At 36.1% G+C, this 22,556-nt stretch overlaps 1 protein-coding gene across 1 annotated transcript; it reads right to left on the bottom strand.

Annotated features, from left to right (window-relative positions):
• Window positions 1-1,144: 1,144 nt before the first annotated feature.
• On the bottom strand, window positions 1,145-22,302 carry LOC117781900 (dachshund homolog 1). Its single transcript, XM_034618785.1, has 11 exons — window positions 22,158-22,302; window positions 21,328-22,085; window positions 18,757-18,783; window positions 11,916-12,052; window positions 9,409-9,816; window positions 8,245-8,514; window positions 7,617-8,150; window positions 6,949-7,032; window positions 3,964-4,203; window positions 3,355-3,756; window positions 1,145-2,457 (listed from the first exon to the last, which is right to left on the bottom strand). Exons 1-11 carry the CDS (start codon window positions 22,227-22,229, stop codon window positions 2,324-2,326), a joined length of 3,066 nt encoding a protein of 1,021 aa, XP_034474676.1. The 5' UTR covers window positions 22,230-22,302; the 3' UTR covers window positions 1,145-2,323.
• Window positions 22,303-22,556: the final 254 nt, after the last annotated feature.

A 22,556-nucleotide genomic window follows, 5' to 3' on the forward strand; every position in this document is an offset into this window, starting at 1 on the left:
ACAAATATATGATTGCCACAATTTAAGAGGGGACTGACAACCGTCGTGGAACCCACAATCAACTAAACGCTGCACGTTGCCTTAAAGAAATTAACGAGAATTAAGCGACCTGCCCACCTAATGCCAGCCACAAGGATGGGGACGAAGGAGCTACCCCTCGAACCCGGCAATCAACAGCATTCCATTTTATTTCAACTTTTTGCATGGATATCATCCACTCAATACGCCCAGGAACAGGACCAGGCCAAAGACAAAGACGATGACGAAGCCGAAGCTGTGGTCAAATCAAAGAGTCCAAATCAAAACCAATAATAAAGTTAAATCGATAATTGAGGTCAATTCTTAAAGGCATTTTTGGGGCCGATAAAATGTTTGACCGCGTTGCCTTTTGGCAACGAACATACGTGATCGTTTAACTGTAAATTAAATATAATTTTTCAATAATCATAATTACAATATATAGTTCTGTTTTCAACTTTTGTTTTCTCGTTTCTTTCTATGTGAAAAATCTCGCATTTACTTAAATCTCAACTTTGGCGATTCAGATGATCCCTTAAGTCACGCCAGACGCATAAATCACCAGTCGCAACCTTTATGGGATCGATAACTGTATAAGTCCGAACGTCAGACCGTTTGACGATCTCTCCGTTTTTTAGCAAAGCGCGCCACGCATTTAATACGAATTGATCTCGGCGCTCTTCTGATTTTATATGCTGGATCGATACGGCTTAATCTGCACAATCAATCTCACAATCATTAGATGTGTTATTATTTCATTTCTATTCTGGCAACTGTCAAACAAAATATAATCAAAATCGAGGTACCAATTAACTATAATACCGCAGATGTTTCCTGTTGGAGTTTCTTTGCTCAAATTTATCAAGTCTGTTTTTTTTTTATTTATTTAATTATTTCCATAAAAAACAAATTAAAGTTTCCAAAGGTTCTTTAAGTATAGAAACGCTATATTAAACAACTTAATGTCATAGATACTCACCAAATCCAAGTATAAATATATTTTTTCTTAAAAACTTAAGTGTTAATACCCAATTTAATATCATTTGTTTTTATCAAATTATTAGACTTTATATGGCATTCACATTAAAGTGCTACACGAGTTACCCATTAAAACAAATTCATGAGATTATTATTTATGCAATAATTTATTATATATTATTTTTAAACTTTTCGCTTTTCGTTATAGTTGCTGTTCTCTACTTGCATGTTTTTTTTGACAGTTTTCTATATTTTTGTATGGTATTTATTGTAACAACTTGTCTGTTTTTGTAGCGAGCGATGAATGTAGCACAGTAAGTTTGTATATATGTTACGTTTTCAATATTATGTTCAGTGACTATTGTTATGACTAAATGTAATGTAATTTTAATATATATATTTATATGGTATATATATAATAGCATATGAAGCGTTTATATAGGTATTTAATGTCATTTGTATAACATATGTATTTTAATGTCGGCCGTTTAAATTTCAGTTTATTAATTTATAGCATATTATATATAGTATAATATATCATTATGTTTATGGATTAATGTCTAAGCAAGTGAAATACATTAAGTTTTTATTAATATTATAGCTTAATCCGCTGCTAGGCTACTGAATAAATTAAAATCTTAGCTTTTAACATTATTCCTCAGCTTACTTTCAATAATTACTAACTTCCCCATTAAAAGCTCTAAAAACCGGCATATAAAATGTAGCTGAACTAAATACATACATATACACACATGATCCAAGTTCTTACGATAATGTATGTAAGTGTATATATTTTCAAAATTAAAAACTAAGCTAACTATTAAAACGATGCTAGGTTGTGACGCTTGATGTTAAATGCTAGGTATGCCAACTATTTTTCTAGCCCAGTACTACGATTTTAAAAAGTCTTTGTATGCCTATGTACAAAATCTAAAATACTGGAAACTATTTGCGAGTGTACGTATCGTACAACTACGAGTACGAGTACAAGTACTTATGCACTCAATGTTGGTATCGGAAGTGTCTCAATTTTTGCTATGTAACTGACAATATGTATCTTCAAAATGGCCGTATCAGCGTTTGCAACGATCATCGGACGAATCCATTTTGAATGCATACACATCTTCCCTTACATTCATATTAATAATAAATATATTTACAAAAGTTTTCTCTAATAATGCGGGGATTCTGCATTTTGGTCCGGCCGCGCTCTCTTCTTCTTGCCCTGTCTTCCTCTTGCCACTTTCCAAACGCCGCCGTCACTTGGATTGCACTTTGAGATCAAATATCCTGGTCGTCTCTGCTAACAGCTCAAACATAATGGAGCTTAATTAGCACTGCCGAAGAGCACCGAATTCTTATAATATGCCGTAGGCCTCTCCGACAACGGACTCTTCACATCACGCTCTGCGTTGGCAGCACGCGTCTTGCGCTCCATTTCCAGTTCCTGTGCCAGAGATTCTTTAAGCGAGAAGAGAAAGAACCAAAAACAGGAATGCTCAATAAAGTTGTCACACCTTTGGGAACTTTATATTAAAAGAATCTGACCACACATAATATCTTCTTTTGTCCATTTTTTTCAATACTTTCTTCCCTTTGACACTTTTTTAAAAACTGTCTTAACTTCGTCAAAACTTAACCGATTTGCTTCCGGAACGAAAACAATAACTTCACTTGGCCTCCATTTTGATTCTGCATCGAACTTAGAAAATTTAATTTTTTTGCTATCACTGTACATTTTTCCCGTACTTTATCCTGACCTTGACCCTTGACACTTCATCTTGAACTTTAATCTGTGATCACTTCGGCAAATCTCAACCGATTTTCATCATCATTTGAACTCTTTTTTTATTCCGCATCAAAACTAGAGAATTTAATTTTTTGCGATCACTGTAAATTTTTCCCGTACTTGATCCTGACCTTGACCCTTGACACTTTATCCAGAACTTCTAACTGGAATAACTTTGTGAAAATTTTACCGATTTCCTTCCGGAATATCAATTTTATCATCATTCTGCATTAAAAATGAAAAATTTGATTTTTTTTGCCATCACTGTCAATTTTTTTTTGACCTTAACCCTTGGCACTTCATTGGCATAACTTTGTCGAATCCTAACATATATTTTCAAACTTTCTTCCACTTGACACTTTATCAAAAACTTTAAACAGTCATAGCTATATCAAATCTTAACCAATTCTCTGGTGGAGTATAATTTGATAATTATTTGCTCTCTATATAGATTCTGCAACAAAGTTGGAAATTCAATTTATTTCCATCACTGTTCGTATTTTCCTTATTTCTTCGGTTGAGTATTTCCTGCAGTTAATTTTATAAATAATTAATTCTCCTAAACTTACCCGAATAATTTTGCCAGAATGCTCCTGTGGCCATCAGATCTATACCAGGATAGCTCCAAGGCGCCTTCCCATTGCTGGCAGCCGCAGCAGCTGCAGCGGCGGCGGCAGCGGCGAGACTGCCATCGGCTGCAGCGGCGGCTGCGGCAGCGGCAACGGAACCAGCAGTGGGAGGTTGATCTTCGCGATCGCGACTGGAGCAGCGCGGTTGATTATCTTGAGCTGTGATGGGACGCTGTTGGTGCTCCATGGAGCCTTCGTGATCGGAATGTGGCTCGCGCTTGAAGTGGGTGGGAGAATCGGAGCGTGTGGCAGATCCGGAGGTATGGCCGGTCACATCACAGGACGCGCTGAGGGACTTCTCGGATTTATCGCTACTACCGCCGTGACTGATGCCGTCGGTATCTATTAATGGGTTAAAGGTAAAACAGAGGGCGCTGTGTTGGTTATCAAAGCGTTGGGCGTAGGGCACGGGTGCGGAGGGAGGAAATACAGAGATCCGAAGGCGAAAAGCGACAGAGGAGTTGGGTAATTGTTAGACATGCGTTGTTTTTGCTCGCCTTTTACTATATTTTTGCTTATTGCTTTCTTTGCTTTTGCCTTTTCACTCACCTTTAAGCGTCTCGACGACATCGCTGCTTCCGCTGCTGCATTTGGCATCCACTGCGCTGCCTGTACAAAGTTCAGCATCGCTGCAGGTGACACTGTTGTCAATTGCATTTGGATTGCCTTTGCTGCCTCCTAATCCTCCAGCTCCTGATCCCGCTCCTGCTCCTGCTCCAGCTCCACTCAACTGTTGTTGATAGCGCACCCGTATCTTGCGCTCGCGTCTAAAGCGTTTTTGATAGAGAACTGTTCAAAATGAAAGAAAGAGAAATAGGAATAGCGGACTTTAAGTTGTTGTTCTTTCATTTATCTGTTTATTTTATGGTCAAGTAAATCACTTGTTAATAATATTTTATTTAATTCAAATTTATAGCTATAAAAATTGTTGTTCTACGGATATGATAAAAGGGATAGAAATTGGAAACTGTAAAATATGCATATACAGCTTATAATATAAGAAAATTTTTAAAATAGTTTTAAATAAAAAAAATAGGTAAGCACTATATATAGCATAAGAATCTACATGTAATGTTCCCGAATATATAATGAAAGAAAAAAAGTTATCCTAAAATGAATACAGGGTATATACTATAAGTATACTACAAATAAATGTTTGTATTCTTTGCCTATAGAAGTACAAAACAGTATTACTACATGTAATCTTGAATCAATCTCCTCGTCATATAGTTTTATCCAAATAAAATTAAATGTATGACTTTTGGTATCTCTCAAATATGCGAGTACAAATCAAATAAATTATATTAAATATAAGTACAGAGTCTCTTATCGTCGAGTACACTCACTCTAATTAATTTTGAAATGAAAATATAAAAATTGTGATGATAACAGAGCATTGCAAAGACAAAGATTGAACACAAACTGGTAATTCAATCGATTGTTATTTGGCTGTGCCAATTCAACTGCGCATCCGCATGTGATTGTGTGTGTGTGTGTGTATCTGTGCATGTGTGTGGGCGCAATTATGCTTTTGTTGATCCTGTTTGAAAGGCAGTCGAGTCAAAGAAACTCAATCGAGTTCGATCGTCATCAACTAGCGTCGATCAAGACAAGTCAAGCGTGGTGACAGCCGTTTTGAGGGTGGAGCAAATTTATGGCTATATGTATGTATATATGTATGTCTATGACTCTGTGGCAATGCCAGATTGAATTTCACTCATCGGCCAGAGGATCGAGTGAGCAAATGTTCTCAACGTATTTTTGTTGTTGTTGCTGTTGAACTGTTGCACCCACGCTCCCGTTGCAATGGCCAATTTCTGGCATGTTATACATATAGAACCTCTAGATGTTTATCGGCTCGCTTTATTATTAGTTGCAATTAGATGTTGATGTCTGTGTGGCTTTTTGCATAGTTTCATGCAATTTGCTCAACCCCAGCAACAACAACAACAACAGCAATATTAACAAACAACTAAAACTGCAATCTGGGACGGGCAACAACAAAGTCCGCACGGTTCCGACATTTATAAATGCAGACTTTCGTCTACTGATTTATGTGCTAACTCCACGAATGCAAAAGCGAATGCGAATTCTAGGGCATTATTTGCGAAAGAGATGGAGAGAGAATTGTTCTATAGCCTAGTAAAATTGAAGTATGAAAGTCCCCCTTAATTATATACTGATTTGACCGGTTTCTACAGAAAAAAGCATACCAAGTTCAACAAAGAGTATGCTAAGTGTCATTAAAACATGGCTTATTCATACGATATCTATTTTGTTGTACTTTAAAGCGTTAGATTTCATATACTACATTTTTAAATGTTTTTTAATTTCTAATCTTTTAATTTTAATATAGATTTTTAATAAAAAAAAATTTAAAATGCCTTTATTTGAATACATAAATAAAAATATTTAAGCTCTCTTTTCTCTCATTGAACTATTATGTTACCGTAAGTCTATTTTAAAAGAATATATTTTTGACAAAAACTTCTGTTAACTTATGAAGCTTAACGTTATTTGATTCATTCCAAAAAGCCATCTAACCGGTTTCTTCCATTATGCATTATTTAATGTCTTTCATAGTAATTGGCTAAATGGTTTTCAATTTCAATATAAACTTGTATAATGCAAAGATCTTTGGCCAGTAAAACCCACCCTTATATGAGTTGAGTTGAGTGGGGGCCGCTGACAGGAGAAATTTGGACAACCCTTTTTAGAGTTTCAAAGTCTCAGAGTCATCATAAGCATAACAACAACCAATTAAAAGATTTTTCTGTGTGCTAAATGAAACTTTTGGCTGTGTAACCAAAAGCAACTCAAATTCCACACCCAAATGCCTCGAGCACACTTTTCCCCACCTTTCCTTAGGTTATGCTCAATCCAGATACAAATATTATCATCTTATAAATACATATATTGTTGCCGTTGTCGTTGTCGTTGCTACTTTTTGCCAGTCGTTGAAGTGTAACTAAATAATGAAATGATATTAAATTCATTTGAATTGTGATTTCTGTTGAAAAGGTCCCGCGACAGCAAAAAACAGGGCCAAGAGCCAAGAGCCAAGAACGGCAGCCTAAGACTTGAAACCCTTTTTAGCCTGGCGACGAAGCAACTCGACCACCAGAGTGCCAAGCAGAGAGTGACGAACAGAGAGGGGGAGCTCTGTTGCAAGGGTGGATGTGGGGCAGTCAACATATCAGGTGTCATTGTCATTTGAGTCATCTTGCATTAAGCGCGCCTGATTGGAATTGGCATAGGCACTCATAGAGAACTTTGGACACTGTCAACTTGCTTGTTTATCAAATGCGATTGGTTTCTTAAAGTGATTCTACGAAAGGTTTGTATCATTTTAACATTAAATTGGACACACAAAATCAATAAATTCTAATTAACTAATTCATTTAACTCTAGAGACTAGATAGTTTTTTTTAGTTCTTAAGTCAAAATACAATTAATTAATTTTTTCGCTTAAATCGAGATAGTTTGAAAACTATATTCAGTTTAAATTGTAGTTTAGCTAACATTAAAACTTACCACGCAATTTGCGCTCATCGACCAGCTGCCGTTCCAGTGAATCCTTTACTTCACGTTCGCGCAGCACATCCATTTTCAGTTCAGCTTTGGAAAATAAATTGAAGAAAGATACACAAAAGTTAGTCACTTTAGTAATTAATGCTAATACTCGTATTGCCTGTTTTTTATGTTATAAGTTTTTCCTCAATATTTGCAAACCATTCAATTTAATAATTTTGTATGCTGCCAAAATTTGAAATATTATATTATAAATATTATAGTTTTAGATATTTTAAATAATTGCTGTTGTAAATTTTCAAGTTTTGCCAAGTTTTGTTCATAGTTTCAAATTTGAATTAAAATGTTAATGTTAGATAAATTTCAAGAGCTGACTACCTTAGTTAAATTAAATGCTAAATAATTAACTAAAATAGAATCTTCAGTACGAAATAATTAGTAAAATAGTACTCTGATCTATTGTTTTTTTTTTTAAGTTATTTCCAAGAATTCTTGGAAATTGTCAATTTTAAATTTGTAAATACATCCAGCTTTATGTGTTTCTATACGGATAAGTTTAAATTTTATTTTTAAGTGGTAAAGTGATAAAAACAAGAAAAAAATAAATAGCATACTTATAAAAATATTATAAAGAGTAATTAAATCTGTAGCTAAATAAATCTAGAGCTCACCTTTCTCATAGCTAATCTGACGCTCCTGCTGCCTGGCATTATCGGCAGCGACTTTCAGCAAACTTTGAATGTTCCTGAGCAGAGTTTCCGTGGAGCTGGCGGGCACTGCAGCATGAGCATCGATGCCAAGTGGACCAAGTGCCAAGCCGCCGGCCAGAGCAGCAGCAGCAGTTGCATCATTGGCCGCCAGCAAGGCCTCGTTGGGCGTCAGGGCGCCGCCGCCGCCAGCAGAGGGTGATCCATTGGCGGCAACGGTGCCAGCGACGGCGCCATTGGCCACAGCGGCAGCGGCCGCTAGTTGGGAGTAGTTTAAAGCACGCTGATGATGCAGTGCAGCGGCTGCAGCTGCCTCGGCTGTGGGAGAGCCACCGTGTTGCGCCCCCACGCCCAAGTGATGCGCCTGCGCCTGATGATGATGATGATGATGCGAGGCAACAGCGGCATGTTGATGCAAATGTGCAGCCGCTGCGGCAGCAGCAGCGGCAGCGGCCGCCGAACCCGTCGACAAATTATCACGTTCCGTGTCACTCAAATCTGCATGATGAAAGACATACACAAAGTCGGAGTCAGTCAGCAGTCAGCAGTCATCGTTATCGCTATCGTTATCGCTAAAGTAAAGTTTACTCACCGTCATCGTCTTTGGCCAGACAGCGTTCATCGACTTCGGATTGGTTCTCATCGCTCAAGTTCTCCTCCTCCTCATCGTCCTCAACGCCAATGATCTGACCACCGCCCACACTGCGGCTGCCCTCATCCAGGCTACGTGGTCCACGAGGCGACGCCGCTGGCGAGAGGCAATCACTGCGCTCGCTGCCGGCATCGCAGTTGCTGCCCCCATGATCCGTATTACCGCCGGACTTGCTCAGATTCAGCACTGGACTCTGGCGCGTGGGTGAGCCTGTCAATGGAAATAACAACAGCAACAACTCATTAACATTTGCCCGCATTTCCACGACTGCACATTTGGCACATTCGACGCCATTTTCATCATTCGGCCCGAATGTGGACTTCATTTCAGTAATTCCCAATGAACATTTTGGCTTATTCATAATGAATGCTAAGATGTTTTGCCATTCGCCCGGCGAATTTCAGTATTTTTTTATCGATCGCCCGATTTTTATCGATAGACTCAAGAAAAAAAGCAATAATCACCTTAACCAGCTGTTTTCTTCAATAAAAACAGTAGGCGTTAAATTTAAGCCAATTATAATATCAAAATAAATATTGAAATGTGTTTATTGTCAGCTTTTTATAATTTGTGCACAGAAACCGAATAGCTGATTTGCTTTGGGTGAATATCAAATGTCTAACCAGTTTCACATTTGGTCGTGGAAAGCCAAAAATGTGCCACATTCAAATGTGGCAAATGTGGCAAATGTGAGTGGTCGTGGAAATAAGCTATAAATAGCATTCTTTATCGTCGACAGCAACAACAGCTCACAAATAAATTATTTACAATTGTTTGTCAAACTAATTTTGATTTTAAATTTGTATATTGATCATATTAAAAAGAGCTTTTTGGAAATCAAAACAAAACTGTTATGAAACCCATATTCTAAGGTTTTCCATAACCAATACAATCATAACCGAAACCCTAACTTAACATAAGCCCATATTCAATTCGATTTGATACCCTGTTTACAACAACTACACTGCAAATGCGCTGCTTCGAGGTTAATCGCTGAACACAAAAAATGTATTTTATTTTTAGCTGTTCATTTAGTTATTTTTGTAGAGCTCCTTGATACAAAATAATCTGCCCACCTCTTGGGTAAATGTTTATTTGACTTACAATTATGAGAGCTGAGATCCCTCGGCTTGGATTCACGTTCGCTGACAACGCTGCCACCTCGATCGCCGCCTCCTCCAGCGCATATGGCCTGATGTCTATCATCGGTGCGCTCCTCCCGTAGACGCTCCAAGTGTTTTACAATATCCTCGTAGGCGGCACGGCAATTCTCCCAGATGCCCGATCGCGCCAGTGCATCCATATTGGCGGCGGACATGCCAGCATTCTGAGCAGCTGCCTTCAGCATTTGACTCTCTGGACGTGCATGGAGACCGTGTGGTGGCATTCCGGGTGACATCAGCGCAGCCGCACCCGGATGATGGGCATTCATCTGCATAAATGCCATATGGTTGATCGGTGGCGGATTATAACCGTTGGCCAGCAGCGGCGATTTCTCCAACCGATTCATATCTGCAAATACAACAAATTTATCGCTGGTTTTTAAAATCCTCCAAAGATCTAGCCAAGTTTGAGCATAGTCAGCGTTAAAAATATGAATTCACAAAACGAATATACATACATATGTACATAATCTCGCCATTAGCTATAAAAGAAGTAGACATACTTTAGATTTCTTTTAACAATAATTGAAGCATAAGATTATGCCATGATCATAACAATATCAGTATCAATTCTAACCAAGATTTAATTGAGAATATTGTGAGAAGTCGAATGAGTTAAAAGTCAATTCTGAATTAATATATTTATTTTCATTTTAAGGACGAAAGAAGAAAGCCCAGTTAAAATAACATGTTAACATGATCGAAGAAAAAGACTTATTGAGAGTTTTTTTTTGTATTTTACAATTTGTAAAACAATATTCTTTACTTTAATAACCGGTATTTTATATCAGTGTACTGCATCAAAACAGTATTGAATTCAATCAAGAGTCTATCACATATAAGAACAAGAAACAACAACAGTTGGTAGGCAGCAAAACGATTTAAATTACCGAAATTTCCTGACTTTTATAATTATAATAATTATCCACGAATGCACATCAGAATATGACAAATACGAGAATAATAGTGAAATTGCAAACATGATTTGTAAACAAAACATGAACGAAAAATTTGAATTCAGAAAACGTGAAATGCTGAGCGAACAATTTTATTGTGCATTTGACTGATATGGCTTTATGCCATCTATATATAGACATACACATACTATATAGTATAGTCTATGCCCAGACTAAACACAGCAACTAAAATAACAACACGATAGGAAAACACACACATGCTATCGTTACAATTGTATGTTAGTACACGTATATTTAAGGCAACCTTGTGTTTACATATTCACGCACATACCATGTTTTCTTAATATGTATATATTTACATATAGATATATTCATGTATAGGCAATTTATGTGCCATTAAATGGCTGGCATTGCATAATTGATTAAAAAGAGACAAACCGCTTTAAAGGCGCTTTTAAAAATTCCTACTTGTTGAATTCGAAATTCGATGGCAAGTGCAATTAACCAAGAAGTTGCAGTTGCATCTGGTTCGTTGCATCTATGGGGGAATAGTGCAATATCACTCAAAAATCAACGCCCCATATTTCACTCAGAATATCTGAACTCAGCTGCCTTTGGCAGGGATTGAATGACTTGGCAAATGTGAATCTTAACACTGGTGCCTAAAAGAGGCGCCGGCGGTTCTTTATAAATTAAAAAAAAAGAAATACTGAGTGTTGGAATGATTTTTAAATATCTCCCGATACGATTGTTGCTGTGTGTCTGGTTGGGAAACATTAATAGAAAAAGGCGTGGTTGAGCTTGTCAGTGGGGCTTTAGGAAATCATAGAGCAACAATATATGTAAAAATCAATCAATTGTAAGCGTATGTACGTGTATCTCAAAGTACTTATGATAATTACAATGGCAGATACAAATACAGATACAGATACAGATACGGATACAGAGAAGAAATCATGCGCCGCAGCATCAGTCATAAGTCTGCAATCGGTTTGTAACTCTTAAATGCGATTTCCTGTACAAATCATATGGCTGCGACTCGAAACGTTTTCGCTTTGATTGCCTTTTGCCTTAACCATGGACAAATGGGCATTTATCTGGGCTGTGAACAGCGAACTGGGAACTGAGAGTTGAAAACATGGCAGTTGGCAGTTGGCAGTTGGGAACGTGCAAAAGCCTGTAACAATTGTGCATTGTGTATCTGTATCTGTATCCGTTCGCCCAACTTATAATCAAGGCATCAACAAATCACAAAAAATTTTCTTTACTTCTTTTTTTTTTTTGTTGTTGTTACGCGACTTTCAATTGGATCCCCAGAGCAAGTATTCAGTTGAATTGATCTGTTCTCAAATGATTTCATTACCATTGCAAGTGCGTTTTGTGTTTGGTGATCAATTTTCTTAGCTGGTTATGGATCGTGGTTATGGCAATGGCCGACGGCCCTTAACAGTTACAAAATTGTCTGGGAATGCAGCAGGAACAACAACACAGTAGAGACAGTACTTTCTTTCTTTGGTTCTTTCTTACTTACCACTTATATGGCCATTCTCATAGGCATAGTCACCATTGTCCAGGCGATGCTTCTTCAACTGCGGATGCTGTGTTAGATGCGTGGGCGGCAGTGAGAGGCCAACGGGGCCACGTTTGGGCGGTCTACCCGGTCTGGAACTGCGGAATTGCAGAGAGTTACTGTTGGGTTGAAAGCAATGACAATTGGCTTGGTATCAGTATAAAGATGTTAAAGCACAATGAGCAAACACCATAGGATGTGGATAAGGTGGATATTACAATAAATATTATTTTTTATTATTTGGGATCATTTGTTTGATTTGCTTGTGCTGCATTGTTTTAAATATAGTTAAACGGCGATCGATCATCATATAACTAAAGCATTTGAGAGTTTTTAAGTGCTTACTGAATTTTCTACTATCTCTATAAGTCAGTACAATACATCACTTAATTTCTTTCAGTATTATTTGTACATTTAATTGTATCAATATATGTATAAAATATTTCTGAGTAATTTCTTTAAATCTTGACCTTTCCCCTTTACATCAGTGTTATTTATTTGTTATTGAAAATTGTTTCCCATGATTTTTTTCTTCCTAACTTCTATCTAAATATAATTATATTCATTAAAGTGTATATTTTTTAATTTAATTTTCTGCTTTTCCCTTTTAAATTTGCAACTCAAAATGTGAGTGCATTTTGACTCTTGTTGTAATGCTCATTTATTTAAACTTGAACTTGCCCATTGGATAGTTTCCTCATTAAGCCAAGGAGCACCCCGTTGATTTGACCATAAAATATGCTACCATTTTAATTATCTGTCATAAAAACTAAACAACAAAAATAATAAAAAACTAAAATAAAATCTAAAAAGAAGACTGTTTACAGACAAGAAAATGTAACTATATTTCTAGTAATTTATGCCCGCAATTGCTTCTACTCGTATTTGATCTTTAAATATTTTCAAAAGTCTTAAACAAATACTTAATGTATGTACAGATGTACGTCGAGTAGTTAACCAAAGACATAAACAAGTTTACACAGCGGGCAGTTATGACAAACAAGATATGCAGATAAAGATACAAATACAAAAGCTACGTTTGCCGCAAATACTCAGAAACTAGATGCAATTAGAGGTCTAAAACGTAGACTCGGTGTCGCAACCAAAGATGTTCTCGTGCTATTCGTGACACGGTAATACATGTCGAATAACTTGACAATTTAAAATTTACTTGTATAAAGCAAGACTTGTATTTTTTGTACATTGTTGACGGTCAAATTTTCCAATACGCCGTCTTATCATACGATGAATTTGTCTAAGTTAGTTTGTATCAAAATTTCAGACTTGTACAATTTATGGCTTGGGCTGCACAATGATCAGTCAGTCATTACGAGCACGGTTTATTAACCTCAAGTGTTTTCAGTATCAAAATTCTTAACAAGACAGGTATATAACAGATTTGAACCGGAAAGTGTGGGAATTGAGTCCAGTTAATTTTTAAAGTAAAGTTTTAATTATGTGACTGGTCGGCAGCACTAAATAAAAAGTCGTGATTCGTGTTAGAAAAATTTAACACGAGCTCATAACTTGCCACAACTATTTCAAACTCCAATGGGCACCACAACAGACAAAAAATAAATTTAAAAAAATACGAAAAAGAAAAATTTTTAATGTTTGCTGGTGGCAAACAGAAGGGCAAATAAACTCAGTTAACACAGGTAGCATTGTTGGCACAGATTGAACAGTTTATAATTGTGCGTTGCCAGTAACAGATATCGCCCACTCTCTCTTCCCTTCTCTATCGCTTTCGTTTAACCAGCAATTGCAAATATTTGCAGTTGTTTCAACAATAAATATTTGCATGTAAAAGCCGAGTTGAGATTTAATTGTGCAGCTCGTTTAATGACAACACACATAGCCAATTGTGGACTTGGCCCGCGGGTCATGTAAAGAGAGCAGCCAAAGGCAGCAGCTCAAGGCAATTCAATGAATCATGCCCAAAGGGAAAAACAATAGCAAAAGTTTCATTTTATTTTGTTTATCAACTTGAATTCAGTGAAAGTGTTTTTGGGTCTAATCGGAAGAGCGTAACCATCTATGACGTGCAAAAACACAGTCAGTGTCAGTCAGTCAACTTAACGAATTTATGATGAAAAACTGCTAGAAAGGTTGAAGAATAAAGCAACGATAAACAATCAAATCTACATACAACACTCATCTAGCCCGTTGGTTGCTCGTTGTTTTTAATCGGGACAACCGATAAGACCGCCTTTTGGCCACTTTCATTGGAAAAGTTCTGTCGACGGGAGAGTGAAAAGTGCACACTGTTCACTTGTTTGAATTTACACAGAAATTGAGTTTTCTTTCTTAGAATATGTCTTGTACAATGAGAGTATAGTACATAATTCTGGTTAAGATTACATAATTTGCCATTTAAATCGGACAATGATTTTACTAGAACTAAATTAAAATAAATTCATAATTTTATTGTGCGTACTATAAAAAAAAGTTTTCAGCAAATGAAAATAAAAGTATGGATAAAACTGTTTCAGATCAATTTAAAATTGGCGTACAAACATAATTAAAATTACGAAGTTATTCAGAAAATTCTCATTCTCATTTGTTTGTGAGGTTAGAAATTTGCATTTTTAAACTGACTTCGAATTATGTTTCAAAATTAAATCCAGTGTGTATAGAAAATAAAAGTATTTTTATTACTGTTTTAGACTAACTTTTAAATTGCACTACATTCAAAATTAAAATGCCGAAGTCATTCACAAAACTTTTTCTGAATTTATGCTTTAAGGATTATAAATTTGACCTGTGTAAATGAATTGAAATTATGTTTCAAAATTCAATATAGAGTGTATATATTTTCTGACTTTATTAGACATTAAATTAAAATCATTTTGAAATAATCATTTACTACAATATTTATTTTATTACTCATTTTATTATTGTATCTATAATTTTAATTAAGAATATTTTCTAATAATTATTCAATTCAAGATGCTATAAATTCTTAAGTGAATAGTTAAAAATTACAACAAATTTGCATTGCCCAAGAAGTGTAGGAGATCCAGAGGTTTTTTTATCGATGAGAAACATAGTTAGTTGCTTCCACATTAGACCTACTTATAGGGTATCTATCAAGTCGTTCAGTTTGACTAGCGGGATATGCACTTGACTATGTGGATAACAGATTTAGTGCAGTTTAACTGCAGTGACTGACACAGCGCAGAGCTGACATGTATGTAAAAACAAACGTTTAGTCTGGAACAAACAGAAAAAACCATGTCTCGGCATGCCGCAAACCGGTTCGCAGTTGATGTTTGCTACTTGCTACTTGCAACTTGCAACAACAGCAGCAGCAGCAATTTTGTCTGGGGGCATCGCTTTCAGAGCAAACGAACCAGTTTGCAGCTGTGTTGTGTTTTTTGCAGCCGAGTGTATATCAATAATCAAGGGATAGTCGAGCTGTTAATTAGTAAATGAATGTGGCACTGGCCAAGTCCCAGTCCACTTGGCTAGAAGCGAAATGCCGCCAAAAAAAATGTGGCCAGTTACTCGCATAAATCATAGACATAGATGCAATTGAAATTGCAATTCCAATTGCATAAAAGTGCTGGGCGTTGCCAACATTTGTCAGCGCTTTTCCAATGGGAGACACAGAGACAGAAAGAGATAGACAAAGAGAAGTCACACTCCTTGGAGTTTAACCCTCCACTGTGTGTGTACATTTGTCGCTTTCAAATTGGCAAATCAATTAAATTTATGGCCACGTTGCCACCTTAGACTTGAGCAATTGATTGCTGTTAAATCAATGCAATATGCCCGGCAATTAACTGCTAACGAAATTTCCATATTTGAATTTGAATTATGCAATGCAAAGTCGAGAGTCGCTTAATTGAATCTACAACTCGATTGCATGCCATTTGTCTATTATCGCTAACTGGTAACAACTTTGCCTTTGAACTCAGATTAGTTGCATATAATTCCCAGAAGAAGCCATCTGCCGACTCGCATTTCTTTCGATAGTTCACCTTTATTTCATTGGAATGCGAATGCGAATACGAGTAAAAAAGCAGCCAAGTCAAATGCTTGACCAACTGACATTTCATTGTAAATAGACATGCAAATTCACAAATGATATGATATTCATATCGCGGGGAGAGAATATAGTACTCGTACCCCAATGATAATTGTGGACTTGAGCTCAGCGAATTGTGGCCAACTGTATAAAAATACGCCCCGATCCGATCCGAGTTGTACTTGGACGAGTACTAGCAATTGCCAGTTTTTAACATATCATTGTAATGCGAAACAGTTTTTGACTTAAGTTGGAGAGAAAACATAGAATGCACACTCTACAGTAAAAAATAAAATATCATTGCGAAATATTCGTGATGCTGATTTACAAATTTATAACCAGATTATTGCATTTCTTAACATAAAAATCCTTTTAAAATTATGTTGTTCCGGTTGATTAAAATATTCATTATAAGACTATTTATTGACAATAGATTAAGGTATTCCAATCCATACAGGGGTGCTCGTAAAATTTTAACCAAAATTACATTCCTGATAAACTCTTACTGAAGGAAAGTTAAGTAAGAATTTTAAAAATATTATTTTTCAAATTTATTTAATCAACTATAAACTTTTTTTTAAAAATCTATGTTCAAAATGAACCAACCTTTTTGTTTTGAAGATAGATAATGCAATACTTTATTTATATCTGATATAATACGTGCAAATAAACTACATACAATACAAACTCGTATACAAAGTAAATTTCTTATTTGACAGTTTGCTTGTTGTGGCAATGTGAACTGACAAAACCAAGAGTACTCATAAAAATTAGCCCAACACTAATTACGGATTTTTTGGGTGGCATTTTCTGGGTTTGGCAACCATTTTGAACGCTTTATCTTATTCTCGCTTATAGAGTATTGCATAGACATGTGAGTACTCGAACTCTTACTTCAACTCCTACTCGTACTCGTACCTAGTGGATTCAATTGGCGTGCTAATAACTCATTTAGTTCGCATACTAAATTACAAGCATGCTACGTCGACGTCGCTTGTTGCACTTAACTCGCCCCACTTGCAACTTACTGAGAGTGAGATGCTGAGAGAATGCCGCCTGCACATTTTCCTTTATTTTATTTTTTTTTTTAATTTTTTTTTTTTTGTTTTTGGCTGCTCTGTAATTATTTATTATAAAAATAAATTGATCTATTGTTGCTTCACTTATATTTTTACAACAATGTTGCTTTTGTTATTTGGTTACACTCAATTAAGTCGCATTTGCAAAATGCAAATCGCAAACACTAAACAACAACAACAACAACAACAAACTAACTGAAACTCACACCTTATAGACCGCGAAACGGTAAAATTAATATTTTTATTAATTTAGAAAATCGACTTATTTAAATTAGTTTTATAGCCTGACAGAAGATACTTATAGTTATTATTGTGTCGTGAAATGTATAAAATAAATGTTCCTATCTACAGACATTTTAACTATTATTATCATATTCAAAATATAATAATAAAATTCGGCAACACATCGTAAAAAGTTTGTTCGAAAATATTTTTGAAAATTTTACTCATGAAATTTAGGTTATATCAAATATACAGAATGTAACAATTATTTTGTTATAATTTCCATAACTATGTATGTTGTAAGTCGGAATTAATGTTGCTGATTTATATTCATTCTACTATACATTATATTAAATTAATTTAGAGTTTACAGATCTCTTTGGTTAGTATTTCTATCTTTGATGGTGGAAACTAAAGACAAGTAGCGCAAGTTGTTCAACTTTTCGCATCATCAAATTAAGCTGAAATTAATTTGAGTTAAATTTTTTGTTTGTGGGAGTCTAATTGCATAGTTGTGGTGTACGAGTTTCGAAGTGAACAACTCCAATTTAATAGAAAGGTGTGGCCAGTAGACCACCAGGTACAACACTTTGCTTTGCATCCATTCCACAGTGTGGCCCCACAATGTGCACCCTGTCAGTCAGTCGCTTTGTCGATGCCGCACACACAACTCTAAACGGCGTTTTAGTCAAAGAGGCAGTCAACTATCAATTGAAATCAAATTCAATTTGCCAGACCAATTGACTGAAGGAACTGACAAACTAACTGATGGACTTACCAACAGACAGACTGAACTGAATGACTGACAAACTGAATGATTGACTGTCTGATTGATACAGTAAATGAGTTACCCGATTGAGACGTCTAAAATTTTAATTAAGAAATAATAAAAACAATTACGCTCTCAGTACGGCAAAAAAGATGAAAAGTAAATTGAAGTTGTCATTTGAAGCAGCCTTAACAAAAACAAATATAATAAACAAACAAATATAATAAAAAATATTGCAAAGTAACAAAAACGGACGAGCTCAAGAGTATTTTAGAGTGAAAAACATAAAAACAAAAATTATGGAAATAATTAAAAAAAAATTATTGATGGATTTTGTCCGATTATACAATGTATATGAAACTGAACTGCCAAACGAGCTGGATAATTTTTGGATGACTTTGACAAGATAATTTGACTTGACCCACATAACTGTATATATTATTATTGGAATAATCCTTGTTAAAACACATTAACACGCTCTATTTCATTTCATTTGACGGTCCTAAAACTTCCGGGTGGGGTCTTGGCCCATCTCAATGCATACGAGTACGGGTAAAATAAATAATTTAATAACAAATTGTTTTTTCGCTCTAAAAACTCTCAAGTGCACACACAAAAAAACACATATAGTATACATCTCTTGTGCGATCGATTTCGATATCAACAAATTGCCATAGTTTTTTATTATACTTGTGTGTTTACCTTTCTGGCGGCTTGATCGATAGGCATCTGCAATTAAAAAGAGAAGAACAAGAGACAAGTGAAGTATCGTACTATTAAAAACAATTGTTAAACGTTGGTGTGTAAGCCTCGACAACAAAAAGAAATATCAACAAAAAAATAAGAAAAAAAAATGCAAAAACGAAAAAAAATGAAAATAAAAATAAGAATGTAAACGAGAGAAACAGGGAAACTTAATACAAAAAACAGAAAAATGTTTCATTTATGAACACGGGGCAAGCGGGTGTGAAAATGCAAACGCCTTTGCCCCTTTGGTCGACCCTTGTGCAACAACAACAACAACAAGGTGAACAACGACAACAACTACTACACATTGTAATTATCCGAGGTCCCAGAGAGTACACGCAGTGGGGTGCAACTTGCCCCGGCCTTGTTCCCGTTACGGATCCCAAAAAAAATAAAAATAAAATAAAAAACAACAACAACCAGACGGACAGACCAGGCCTATAAAACTGCCAACTTGCCTTTAGCGGTTTTCAGCTCGCATTTTGGGCTTTAACCCTTTTTCGCTCAGTTTTGTATTTTGTCTTTATTTTTTTTCTCGCATTTTGGCTCTGTCAGCGCTCAATTCAGTACATGCTTCAATTTTTGCACAAGTCTTTTCAGTCTAATAATAGGTTTAACCGCATTTTTAACTGTTCTTCAATTGGTTGGACGCACTGTGGCCCAGACCGAGTTCTGGACTTGGGTCGCAACTTGCAACTTGAGATAGCGCATGTGCACATTGGATCACTATTTCCATAATTAACTAGATGGTTTTTCATTGCATTTATGTGTGGTTCTTTCAATGGTTCGGCACTTTGCGTGGTTTGCCCTTCACATGGCTCGGTGGTTAATTAAAACAAACTCGATTAGCACAATGCAATTCCTATGAAAGCCTACAAACGTAATTTTCTCTCTATAGTTCTTCTAATAAAAGCATTTATCGATTGTAAGTCTAGAGAGAACAAACAAAAAGGCTTGTGTCAATTATAGTTTGATTTTCTTATTAGCGAAGAGCACTAACTCTATAAATACTTTATTGAACCCTTTTTGAATAAGCAAACTAGTCGTAAGCTAATCAAAAATTTCAATAACTTTGTTTAAAATGCTTTCTTTATTTTCTAAACTTATATTAAAAGTACAATAATCAATCAGTAGACAAACTTTTAACATCTGTGGCATTTCTAGTGGAAATTATTTAATAGAAAGTCTTTAATTATTTAGCTGTTACTAAAATTATTATAATTATCTATTAGGACTAGTTTAAATGCCATTTAGTCATCTAAAGAAAATTATAAGGTTTTCTGTAAAAAACTATAATTGTATAAGGAAAGTTAATTTTTTTTTTTAAATGAAAGGTATTTCTAAAAAAGGAAAAATAATTAAATAAAGAAAATGGAAAAGCATACTTGAAAAATAAATTGTTTTTTTTTTAGCTATTATTAATATTATATTGATATTATTTTGATATTTATGCGAAGAATTTGTATATTATATAATAATATAAACGATTGCTCTTTCAAGAACTATAGAGTTCATAGTTTGCATGACTAGAAAAAATGTCTGTCTTCATTATCAAATATCAATGATTGAAAACATCAGCTAAATAAGTAAATATTTCACAACTAAATATCACTTTATGTCAACAATGAAAATGATCAACATATTCTTTTACTATAGTTATCAAAACTATTCTCATAAATACAGCATTCGTCATATTTTTTGCTCACAAATAAAGATTTATTAATTTATTTATTTTACTAATTGATCAAAAATTATTGAAGTCTTTAATTTAGTTACTAAATTAATAAGGCATACAAAAAGCAATGCAGTTAAATTATTAATTTAATTAAAACAGAGATAATATATATTTTTGTTACTAAATTAATGAAGACAATAAATTTTAAAAAGTACAAAATTTATGAATTAATAAAGAGAAAATAGCTGCACTTTCTTCTAAATATATGGCCATGGCTGTGTGCATAGCTTGGGGCAAGTATTTGTTGCAACCTTGGAACGGAAATGATTTGACAGCGCACCGCACACGTCGGCTCGTCCATTTAAACAAGAACAACTACAACGACAACTACAACAAAGTTGGAGAAAACTGTTGGCCAACTATTGTTAGAATCGTTCACAAATTTACGCAGTTCTGTTGGCCGTTGTTAGTTAACAAGAAACTGGGCGAAAAAAGTAGTGGGCGTATGGGGGGTAGGGGGCGTGTCTGCAGTTACGTTTGCATTGCGTATTTCCGCCAAATGTCATCAGAGCAAAGTTTTTTGATTAGTTGCACGAAGACCGAATCGATATCGATATAAACTGAGACACGTTTACAAAAAAGTATTTGCACAGCAAGTGCGTTGGCATTGACTTGAGACAGTTAAAGAAGGGGCAAAAGGGGCTAGGTAGGAAATAGGGGCAGTTGGGTTGCCTCACGCAATGGGCCGGCGAAAGGAAACAGGAAATGAGTAAAATTGCACAACTGCAACTGCAACTGGGAGTGCAACTGGGAGTGCAACTGCAACATGGATTGGGGATTCATAATCGTACCTGGCTGTGGTGCAGTCCCTGTACAGCACATCAAAGTCCTTGCAACTGAGCAGCTTGCAACGATTGACACCTGGCTGAATGGCGCCCAGTCCACGCAATATGCGCACCTGTTCCACATTGCACACAAGTGGCACAATATCCAAACGCTTCAATTTCGTATATACCGTGTGCAGTCCACCAACCAAATGTTTTAGAAATAGCTCAAATGCTTGTGGCAAACACAACATTGTCTCATTGCTAATGATAAAGGCGGCCACCTTTTGGCCGCGATATTCAACCAATTTGCACTCATTGGCACTGGGATCCGAGGTGGAAATGGGCGGTGGTGAATTATATGATCGTGGTGGCACATGATGATGTGCGGCTGCCATCAATTCCAATGGCGATGCATGATGCATCATCTGCAGTGAGTTGAGCAATCCCAATGAATGCGGCGGCAATCCATGTGGCATACGTGGCGCCAGTCCCGTTGGCAATGCTCCCGTTACATGCGGCGGCGGACTGAGCTGATGATGTTGTTGCTGCTGCTGCTGCTGTTGTTGTTGCTGCTGTTGTGCCATTTGTGCCATCATGGATTGATTCAAGGAGCTAACAGGACTCACAGCACTGCCGTGTCTGGTGGGACTGCTCGCTGGTGAACAGCTCGATCCTCGTCCATTGCCCGTGTGTGAGTTGCGACCATTTGGACGATCATCTCCGGCTCCACGTGAACTATTGCTGCCGTCGCGTCCGCCATTTTGTTGCTGATGTTGCTGTTGCTGCTGCTGTTGTTGCTGCTGTTGCTGCTGCTGTTGTTGCTGCTGCTGCTGTTGCTGTTGGGCTGCTGCTGCGGCGGCGGCGGCAGCAGCTGCCGCTGCTTGCTGTTGCTGCTGATGATGCATCAACATTGCTGTTGTATTCATGTTGCTGCTGACCAGAAGCTTGTGGGCACTAATGTTGCAGTTGTTGTAGCTGCTTTGATTGCTGTAATTGTTATTGATTGCTGTTGTATTATTGTTGTTGATATTCATTAACTGTTGTTGTTCAACAGTCTGTTGTTGTTGTTGTTGTTCACTGTATTCACTTGTAACGGATTGGCTATTGGCATTGACAGAATCCATGCTTCGTCATTGGTTCAACAACTTTTTTAATTTTCTTATAGTTGTGTTTTTCTGTTTTGCTTTTTTTGAGATTTAATTATTATTTTTGTTTAATTACGCGTTAATTTCGTGTTTCGAGTTCACTAAAAA

This window comes from Drosophila innubila (assembly GCF_004354385.1).
Source record: "Drosophila innubila isolate TH190305 chromosome 2L unlocalized genomic scaffold, UK_Dinn_1.0 4_B_2L, whole genome shotgun sequence".
NCBI classification, from domain to species: Eukaryota; Metazoa; Arthropoda; class Insecta; order Diptera; family Drosophilidae; genus Drosophila; species Drosophila innubila.

Bases quoted from the DNA above. Each gene is read 5' to 3' on its own strand.
- LOC117781900 (XM_034618785.1), bottom strand. From the start codon at position 22,229: ATGAATACAACAGCAATGTTGATGCATCATCAGCAGCAACAGCAAGCA. The intron at 22,086-22,157 runs GCAGCAGCAGCC...CAACAGCAGCAG, and splicing joins CAGCTGCTGCCGCCGCCGCC to CAACAGCAACATCAGCAACA. The intron at 12,053-18,756 runs GTAAACACACAA...GCAATTCCGCAG, and splicing joins TCGATCAAGCCGCCAGAAAG to TTCCAGACCGGGTAGACCGC.